This window comes from Vollenhovia emeryi, unplaced genomic scaffold, assembly GCF_000949405.1.
Source record: "Vollenhovia emeryi isolate VEMERY1.0 unplaced genomic scaffold, V.emery_V1.0 DF939121.1, whole genome shotgun sequence".
Classification (NCBI taxonomy): Eukaryota; Metazoa; Arthropoda; class Insecta; order Hymenoptera; family Formicidae; genus Vollenhovia; species Vollenhovia emeryi.
This window is the reverse complement of record NW_011967245.1, coordinates 1,373,298-1,382,225: the sequence shown is the minus strand read 5'-3', so window position 1 is coordinate 1,382,225 and position 8,928 is coordinate 1,373,298. Positions and strand designations below refer to the sequence as shown.

Here is an 8,928-nt window from a genome sequence, read left to right as displayed (position 1 = left end):
TGTGATTTCACTAGATACTAGGGACACGCGCCGGCTTCTGGTCGAATTAAGGCCTGTGCCCATGAGGCCTAGAACTTGGCCCGAGAAACGCGCAGCCAATCAGCTTGCAGCTTTTATGGAATAGCTGCAAGCTGATTGGCTACACGTTTCGCGGAACTAGAACTTGGACACAGGCCTTTAGGCGAGTTCGATAAATCGATTGTCCTCCGTAAACTTTTAATACTCATTTATTTTCCACTAATGTAGATCAATTTGAATCTCGGCTTAACTCGTTTCTCATCTTTTTTCCAATTCTTGACACCAGAAAAAGAATGGAAAGTAAGTTAAATCGAGACTAAAGCGAATTGATGGGCACGAGACATTCGATTTATTGAAACCTCGGGCGACTTCGACCAGAACTTTAATCAACTCGATCGCGGCGATTAATTCGCGGAGTTGCCGATAGCGACATTTCTAGAGCTCGCCATCGTAATCTCTAAACTTTCTTTTTGGGTTTCAAACAAAGAATTAATAATTCCATTTGGCATTTACACGATCGCTACTCTATCGATTACTCGAACGGCTCGAACCAAGTGCGATATAACACGAAGAATCGTCGATGCGTGTTCTACAGTTGTAGCCCTAACAGCACATGTACACTGACAAAAGAATTTTTTAAACTAAGTAAATAGATTTACTTAAAATTATTTTTTATACTGAAGTAACTATTAAACTATGGAATCGTTTTTGTCAAATAAGAAATCCAATTTTCTTCGCTGTGAAAATTACATCTTACAAGTGAACATTTTATAGAATTCAAATAAAATTTTTCAATTTAAAATTATCTATTCTTTGATATTTAATAAATACTTAAAGCAGTGCATGTTTTAATTTGTTTATTACTTTTTTAATTTAAGTTAATAAGCTATTAGGAGCCACCTAACGAATAATTTTCTTGAGTAAAGTAATATTTTTTTGGATTAAAATATTTTTTTATCAGTGTAGTCTGTTTGAAAGATGGCGCCACAAAACATGAAATTACAGGGATCTCTCAGAATATTGTTATGGATATAATTTTAGTACAATATATAAAAATATCATGTACTGTTAGGGAGATAGACAGAAAAACTACAATGCAACTAAAATGAACAATTCCATTAACTATTTTCTTATAGTTGCAACTTGAATATTATCCAATCATGCGCGTCTTATCTCTAAACGTTATTACGTTTACTTCCAGATTAGACATTTTTAAACGCGCGTTTCTCCCCTACAGCGCACAATTTTTGTAAAATATATGTATGAAATGTTTCAAAGAATTTATAAAAATGTTTACACGTTTTTTTAATTGCGTGCTGTATGGGCTAGAAATCTGTTTGTTACTCAATTGCCGTCGGTTCAAACTCTATGGCACGCACACATGTAATTAATTTAATATAATTAACCTTCTCGCCTATGAAATATTTGAAGGCATCAAATTTTTGCGCGTAGCGAGAGAGCTACGGTACTCGGGCACGATGCATGAATATCTAGACAGGACGCGTTCGGCTCAAAAAGTGCCGAATTCAAAACTGGAAGATATTATAACGCAATTTTTTAAACGAAAATCACGAAGCTTGAATGCACTCAAAATAAAACGAATTACATAATGTTAAGTCGATCTATAAAGAGAATTTCTTGCATGTTCTAATGTGAGCGTATAATTATCTAATGTTGTTTCGCAATATATGTTATCTTCGGTATTTTTATATTGCTCACATATGCCAATGTTAACTTAAAGCAAAAAAGATAACTTATCGCTACAGTCATGATGTAAGAAGATAAGATTGCATCATGACTGCAACGTTCTTATCCAATTTTATCAATGTCGAGTGCTATTTACATCCAGTGCTCTGTAATTTCATCTGTCTCCAAATACAAAAATTGCCAATCTTCGTGTCATAACATGTCGCACTTTACTGGGCGTATATTCGATTTAATAAAGAGAACATAGAATATTTATCTAGACATTTTTTTTATGAATCTTTAATCCCGAAGCAACGCCACAAATTCCAGGATAAAAACTGGATTCTCGACATTCTCCTTGCCTTTCCCCCACGCCACCTTGAAGAGAATCTAAAAATATCATTTGCGAAGCTACCGGCATTAACAATTTCATCGCCGTCGCGTCCATAAAACGTACAAGTTATTCCTCTTTTCAATTATCCTTTCATTTTGTCGAAAATATTCGAAGGCACACGTAAAGTAAGACACACGTAAAGACATATGTGAACGACTAGCTTCCGGTATTTTTTATATACGTGTCTAGATAATAAGTATAACCGATAAACGCCTGTTATCGCGCGAGCAAACTCACAACTCATTGTCAGTAGTCTCAGTATTCGTTGGTCACGGCTAGCAGAATGTCCTACGGCGGAGCGAACCAGAGCATTCACGATTATGCGAGGGAAAAGAATGTAAGTGTGGACAAAATTTGGGCGTCTCGTTCTTCCCGACTCCGTCTATTCATAGCCTCATCGATCGTAGGGAAATTAAATAGACGGTGCGAATTCACTCAATCCAGTACAATTCATCGCGTATTATCTTACTTTCTCTTTCGTGGCCGAATGAACGTTTTAAGCTTTTGTCTACAATGTTCTTTTTTCAATAATAGAATGCACGCTGAATCACACGGAGTCTTTTTAAACTTTGCGAATGGAACTTATCACTCGTTGTCTCGGTGTCAGTGGTCACGAAAGGGTAAACGATAACGTGTCCACGTAAAATATCATCTTTGTCACACGCTTCGATACGCGGGGGGTAATCCGTACAGGGTGTACGATTTAAAAAAAAAACTGCGCCTTTCACCCGAGATATTCTCGAAGATGGAGCGGGGTTTCGATGAGATTCGCGTTGTGTTTCACGAGAATCGCTCTAAATGAGTTAAGTGTATGATTACTAGGCTATTATCGTCGATCTACGGAGCGACACGTTCACGAAGCCGACCGCGGCGATGAGGAAAGCTATGTTCGAAGCGGAAGTAGGAGATGACGTCTACGAGGAGGATCCTACGGTAAAAGGTAGCGAGAGAAAAATATTGTTATTGTCGTGTTAAATCGAAAGCGCGCAAAGTGTCTATCTTTCATATCCGAGATGATTTTGCGAGCAAAATCAATTCTCTTTGCTTACAAAAACCGATCCTCCTGCCAAATCACTTGTTGGATAATGTCCTACCTAGAGCATAGAATTCTAACAATTCTCCTTTATTTCGCTCTTATATTTAATGGCTGATCGATCGTCTGAATCTTTTAGAATTACAAAAAAAGGCTGCGGCGTTGCTTGGGAAGGAAGATGCGCTTTTTGTCACCTCCGGTACGATGGGAAACTTGATCGCTGGTAAGAATCTTAGAAACGATCTCCGTACGTTTCGCATCTTTTCCGAAATCGGCGTGTTAAAAGACAGAAATTTATTCGCCTAATCATACCAGTTGCGAGAAAAAGATCTCTTAACGCTCTTTTCGTACCTAAAAAATTGACCTCAATTTTCATTAGAATTCCATCACGTTAGAAAAGTGAAGATCGTTACCTCGACTTTCCTCAAATGCGTTCAGAGAAAATTTCACGCCAGCTGTCTCTCCTACCTTTTCAGTTCTAAATCACTGCGATGTGCGTGGCAGCGAGGTCTACTGCGGAATGGAGTCGCACGTGTTCCTTCACGAGCAGGCTGGTGCGGCGCAGATAGCCGGCGCGAGCCTTTGTACCCTGCCTAACAACGAGGACGGTACGTTCGATCTGAAGAGCCTCGAAAACGCGATTCGCGTGGACCGGACAATACATGTACCGATCTCGAAGCTGATCATGGTAGAGAACACGCTCAACGGGAAGGTCATTCCTCAGTCGTGGATCGAGGAGTTGGCGGCGGTGGCGCGGAGGCATAGGCTCAAGATGCATCTGGACGGGGCGCGACTGTGGAATGCCTCGATCGCGTCCAAGATCTCGGCGCGGGATCTAGTCGCTCCGTTCGACTCCGTCAGTTTTTGCGTGAGCAAAGGATTGGGCGCTCCCGTGGGGTCTGTGCTCTGCGGGAGCAAGAGCTTTATCGCTGACGCAAGGAGAAGGCGCAAGGTGCTGGGTGGTGCTATGCGACAGGTCGGCGTGCTCGCCGCGGCCGGGCTCGTCGCCCTGGAACAGACAGTGCCACGACTAGTCGAAGATCACAGAAGAGCGTTGATTATCGCGAGGGCGATCGATCAGTTGAATTCCAAGATATTCAGCGTGAACCTGAAGACCGTGCACAGCAACATGGTATTCGTAAACGTGAATACCGACAGCGGCGTTACTGCTGGGACTCTCGTGAAGAGGCTCCACCAAGTGAACGACTCCCACGAAGATGACGAGGTCATAATCAGATGTTCGGCTGTCACGAAAAGCTTGCTCAGGATGGTTGTTTATTACGATATCGATGACTCGATGACGACCGCCGCCGTTCGTAAATTAAGATACGTTATCAAGCAGCTGGATCCCCAAGTGAAGAGTTGAACTCTCTCACACAGTTCCAAGTTCTTTGAAAATAATAGATTAAGAGGCATTGTAGCATCAAATGTTATCTTTACATCGAGTATATCTCAATATGTTATCGCATGTATACGTTACCTTGAAAAATATACAGTCTTAGACAAAATTATTAAGGACCTTCCTAATAATTGTACCTTACCGAATCTAATACATGGAAAATTTTTATTTTTTTAAAGTTGCTTACTAGAGCGTTCTTTGCTTCTATACAGCAAACAACTTTAAAACAATAAAATTCTTTCTGGTATTGGATTCAGTACAATACACGATTGTAAGGGTGCCTAATAATTTTGTCCAAAGCTGCACACGTGTATATTTAAATAAAGTATTTTGCAGTGGCTAAATTCTTTATAATAGCATACATACATACCTCTCCCAAAATTGAGTTAAACTAGTTACGAGATACAGGAAATTGGGAATTCGCTTTCAAAATAGAATCCAGTTTTTTCTTTTGTTGTATTGTTACGCACGATGAAGTCACATAGCTTAAATACCAAATAATTGCGTCGTGAAACATGTGTTCCTGGATTGAATCCTCGTGTACGCCTACTAACTCAAGTATTTCCATTTCTATTAATTACATCAAGAAGTATCCGAGTAATGAAGTTCCATAAAATGATAATATTGAAATCTTCTCATTTATTCTTTATAATACTCCTGTGCTTCGACAAAATTTGTAGAAGCGCCAACCATTGATTACCAATCAATGGTGAATGTGATTAGCGCGACTGTTAACTTTGAAACGCGTCATTAACAGGCTCGTCGTCGTCCTCGTCCTCGTCGCCCTCGCTCTCGAAGGTATTATCGGGGATATCGTACAGTCGGATAATAGGCTTGTTTGGATCCTTCATTATCAAGTATTTGCCGTCCTTCTGCTTCATGCAAATGTCGATGATGCATCTTAGGATGCCCCAGGCGTTATCCATGTTGAGATTGATCTGCGTCGCAAACTCGTTCGGCTTGTACTGCTGAGTACCAAGTATCACGTGCTTGCTCGAGTCCCGCACTATGGCGCGCGACACGTATCCGAATTTCAGCTGATCCGAGCCGGCCAGTAACGCCTGAACCGTCCACTTGGCGAGTTTGCAGGCGTTATTGCGCAATTCGTTAGCCAGAACCGCGCCGCGCTGCGTGTCGAGCTTCTGGCGCCACTCGACCCCGTTCGCCAGCTTCGAGTCCCACTCGTTCAACGCCTTGATCGTCAGGAATTGATTCTCGTTGTTCGGGCCCTGCATCACGGCGTCGTGCTCGCATCGGGCGACCAGCACTATGCCGTTGTTGAGATCCCACTTGCGGTAACGATACGCCACGCTGGCCACGTCGCTCTCCTCCTCATCCGCGATGAACGGATTGCCCTCCTCGAACTTGTACCGCGACTCGTTCGACTTGAGCACCTGCTGCGAAAAATTATGATTGATGAAAGTCGCCTCGAGGGCCAAATTCCTCGGCGAATTCAGCGAGTTGGCGTCGTCCTGCGGCGGCTCAACGCTCGTCTCGTTCACAGTCAGGAGATCGAACTCGGTGTTGTCCCGCTTGTCGAAGAACAGCTTGTCGCCGATCTTCTCGATGACGATGTCCCACGAATAATTGCTGCGCGTGCAGCACATGATGGTGGCCAGGATCGCGTCGGTGGCGTACACGTTGCCCTCGGTCTTGGACAGCTTTCGGACTATCGGGTCGTCGGTAGTCGTGACCGTGTGGAAGATACGGTCGATTCTCTGCAGCGGCTTCTCGCTCTTCACGTTCACGCGATCGTACGTCTTGTCGTAGTACTCGAGCGAGCCGCAGCACGATATATCCTCGCCGTCTTTCACGCCAGGCAACGAGAGCTTGGCCAATCGCGGGAAGTCCATCTCCTCGATGGTTATCCAGTCGGGCCGCACCGTCACGGAGGCGTCTCGGATTTTGATGGGCGGTTGATTCTTGTGATTGCGCAGACCCTGCTGCCTGCCCCAGCGTTTCGTCTGCCCCTTGCGCTCCCGCTCGCGCAGCTTGAGCTTTCCTAGCTGCTGCATCTGGCTCAGATGCCCGCCACGCTGGCCGCCGCGACCGCGCATGTTGCGCTGGTTGTGACGGAAACGGCCGCGCTGGTACGGCGGCTTCTGCACACGGGTGGTGTCCACCAAGTGGAAAGTAGTCTCGTCTTCGTCGTGGTAATAGGCATACTGACTGCCTGAACCAAACTGCGATGTATACTTGTCTAGAAAAGTATCATTTATACATATAATCGCAACGTTAACTTTTTGTACGATATAAAAGTTGGCCGCATTCGAAATAATTTTTTAATAATTGTGCACTTTGTCCTCTCGTTTAGCGACAAATTATATTCAGGCAAAAGGCTACACATTTCTCGAAACTAGAAGCTGGACCAAATTCTGGCATCGTGGACGCAGGCCTTTAAACCTAGATGTAGCATAATTTTTTTAATGTGACGATTTTTTAGCTATTACGTGCTCTGAAATATTTGAAAATGAAATATAGGCTACGATCGAGCTGTCGCTTCAAACGTTTCGAAGTGTTCTTCTTGTTTCTTTCTTGCAGAAAAGATAGAAAGAAAAGAGACACACTTCGAAGCATTTGTAGCGGCGGCTTGACCGCAACCATAGAGATTCGTTAATACGGCAAAGATAAATGTAGTATCCGAGATGTATGATTAACGACAATCGGCACTTCGAATATTGCCGATACAAATTAAGAAAGCCAGATTACAAATCAATAAATCATAAAGGGTGGTAAAGTAGTTATACATCAATCAGAATTTGATCCAACACATACACCAAGCGTTTTTCATGTACGTCTATCAGATTTTGCTCCAGATTCAGTTTCGACGCAGAGCCTGTCGATCAACGGTGACATGTGCAATGCGAAAATGCCAATGATGCCCCCAGATGTCTTTTTTCATCCCGTATAGAAGCGTCCTAATGTCATTTGGAGCAGTGAATCTATACCCATTGATTCGAACGCTGTCCTAATTTTTTACTTTGCTCTCTAACGCTGAACTCAACATCTACTTAAACTTGTTCAAACGCCGCAATCTCCCTTTAATGGGAAAGTATAATTGGGATGAGAGCCAGGATCGAAGGACCCTGTCACTTATGTTCGCATTGAATAAGGCTGATGGCAGAGAACAATCCATGGAAGTAAGGCGGGTATTCATAGCAGATTCTTATTTCAAAATCATCTTAAGTGTTGTCTTGAGAAGCTACTACGGCTCTGCGATTGGTCAAAAATACATTAAGAATATACTTAAGATGATCTCAAATATAAGAACGGACTATGGATACCGGCCTAAGACTGTCTCAAGTCATAGACGTAGGGCAGGGCAGAGAAATACATAAGGCCCGGTCTACAATGAGTTGTTAGTCGTTAGTCAGAAGTCGGAACTATATGTCGGTCCTTTTTCTTCCACCCAGAAAGGAAAAGGATCAACATATAGTTGCGACTTCTGACTAACGACTAACGACTCATTGTAGACCGGGCCTAAGTCTTATACAATAAACTTTCACTTAAGTTTTCCTCTGCCTTGCCTTGCGTCTACGACTAGGACAGTCTTGGGGCTCGAGCAGAATGATTGTCGTAGCAGTTCGCGATTCCGTCGTAAGACTCAAGTCGGTGTCGAAAGTCGGCGCACGAAGAATTGTCACAGACGTGTGTCGCATCCCTCGCGCTGCGTCGCGAGGGGCGGCATACGGCAATTCTTTGTGCGTTGACGTCCGACGCTGACCTACTTGCGTCTTACGATGGGATCACAGTCACGACAACCTTTCTGCTCAGGCCCTTAGGGCGTTTGCGGATCGTTCTCTGCCATCAGCCGTACACGTCACCGGCCGAGTCTCTCGGGCTTGGAGGTTAGCGCACGTGAACGGTCGGCGAGGCCGCGATACGTACTTGGGAACTTCTTGTCCTGGAAGGCAGGCGTGGTCCAGTCGGAGATCTACGGGGGAAACAGAGCGAAGCGAGAGATGAGCGCGAGGTCTCGAGAAGGGCGCGAGTGACGCTTACCTTGCCCAATCTGTCGCCCTTGGAAAATGGCTGGTACGGGATGTCCTTAAACTGATCCGGCAGCTCGCACGGGCCCCAGCCGTCCGGGTTGTGCTGGATCGCCGGCGCGTGGAAGTGCGCCGCCGCCTCCTCCTTCGGGGCGGGATCGTCCAGCACCACTACAACGTCTACGTCCGTCATGCCGCTACTCGCTTGGATCCGTCGCGCATCGACTCCACGACGACACACTCGGCAGACCGATGGTCACGTCGATCTTAGCTGGTCACTCGACTCCGGGGCACTTCGTCGCCGGAAATCCTGCCCGCGCCATCTTGTCCGGCCACAGTGCTGTCAACCTCCCCCGCGCGAGCGAGACGATTGCCGGGGACACGAGAGAAATTAAACTCCCTAGTTCCG

At 44.7% G+C, this 8,928-nt stretch overlaps 2 protein-coding genes across 3 annotated transcripts; one reads left to right on the top strand and one right to left on the bottom strand.

The window, feature by feature from the left end:
- The first annotated feature begins 2,216 nt into the window (after nucleotides 1-2,216).
- LOC105570187 (probable low-specificity L-threonine aldolase 2) lies at nucleotides 2,217-4,874 on the top strand. Of its 2 annotated transcripts, XM_012027200.1 has the most exons (5): nucleotides 2,217-2,435; nucleotides 2,921-3,038; nucleotides 3,271-3,354; nucleotides 3,608-4,001; nucleotides 4,044-4,874. In XM_012027200.1, exons 1-5 carry the CDS (start codon nucleotides 2,382-2,384, stop codon nucleotides 4,495-4,497), a joined length of 1,104 nt encoding a protein of 367 aa, XP_011882590.1. In that variant the 5' UTR covers nucleotides 2,217-2,381; the 3' UTR covers nucleotides 4,498-4,874. The 2 variants fall into 2 exon arrangements, with proteins under 2 accessions (XP_011882590.1, XP_011882589.1); XM_012027199.1 differs by having other exon boundaries at nucleotides 2,222-2,435; nucleotides 3,608-4,874.
- Nucleotides 4,875-4,967: 93 nt separating this feature from the next.
- On the bottom strand, nucleotides 4,968-8,867 carry LOC105570186 (eukaryotic translation initiation factor 3 subunit D). The gene is made up of 3 exons (XM_012027198.1): nucleotides 8,533-8,867; nucleotides 8,419-8,464; nucleotides 4,968-6,730 (listed from the first exon to the last, which is right to left on the bottom strand). The coding sequence occupies exons 1-3, from the start codon at nucleotides 8,710-8,712 to the stop codon at nucleotides 5,262-5,264; spliced, it is 1,695 nt and encodes a 564-aa protein (XP_011882588.1). The 5' UTR covers nucleotides 8,713-8,867; the 3' UTR covers nucleotides 4,968-5,261.
- Nucleotides 8,868-8,928: the final 61 nt, after the last annotated feature.

Excerpts from the sequence above, each read along its gene's own strand:
- LOC105570187 (XM_012027199.1), top strand. The coding sequence starts at position 2,382 with ATGTCCTACGGCGGAGCGAACCAGAGCATTCACGATTATGCGAGGGAA. Across the intron at positions 2,436-2,920 it reads ATTATGCGAGGGAAAAGAAT|GCTATTATCGTCGATCTACG; the intron begins GTAAGTGTGGAC and ends TATGATTACTAG. Across the intron at positions 3,039-3,270 it reads GGAGGATCCTACGGTAAAAG|AATTACAAAAAAAGGCTGCG; the intron begins GTAGCGAGAGAA and ends TGAATCTTTTAG.
- LOC105570186 (XM_012027198.1), bottom strand. The coding sequence starts at position 8,712 with ATGACGGACGTAGACGTTGTAGTGGTGCTGGACGATCCCGCCCCGAAG. Across the intron at positions 8,465-8,532 it reads AGGGCGACAGATTGGGCAAG|ATCTCCGACTGGACCACGCC; the intron begins GTAAGCGTCACT and ends TTTCCCCCGTAG. Across the intron at positions 6,731-8,418 it reads CCAGGACAAGAAGTTCCCAA|ACAAGTATACATCGCAGTTT; the intron begins GTACGTATCGCG and ends ATACTTTTCTAG.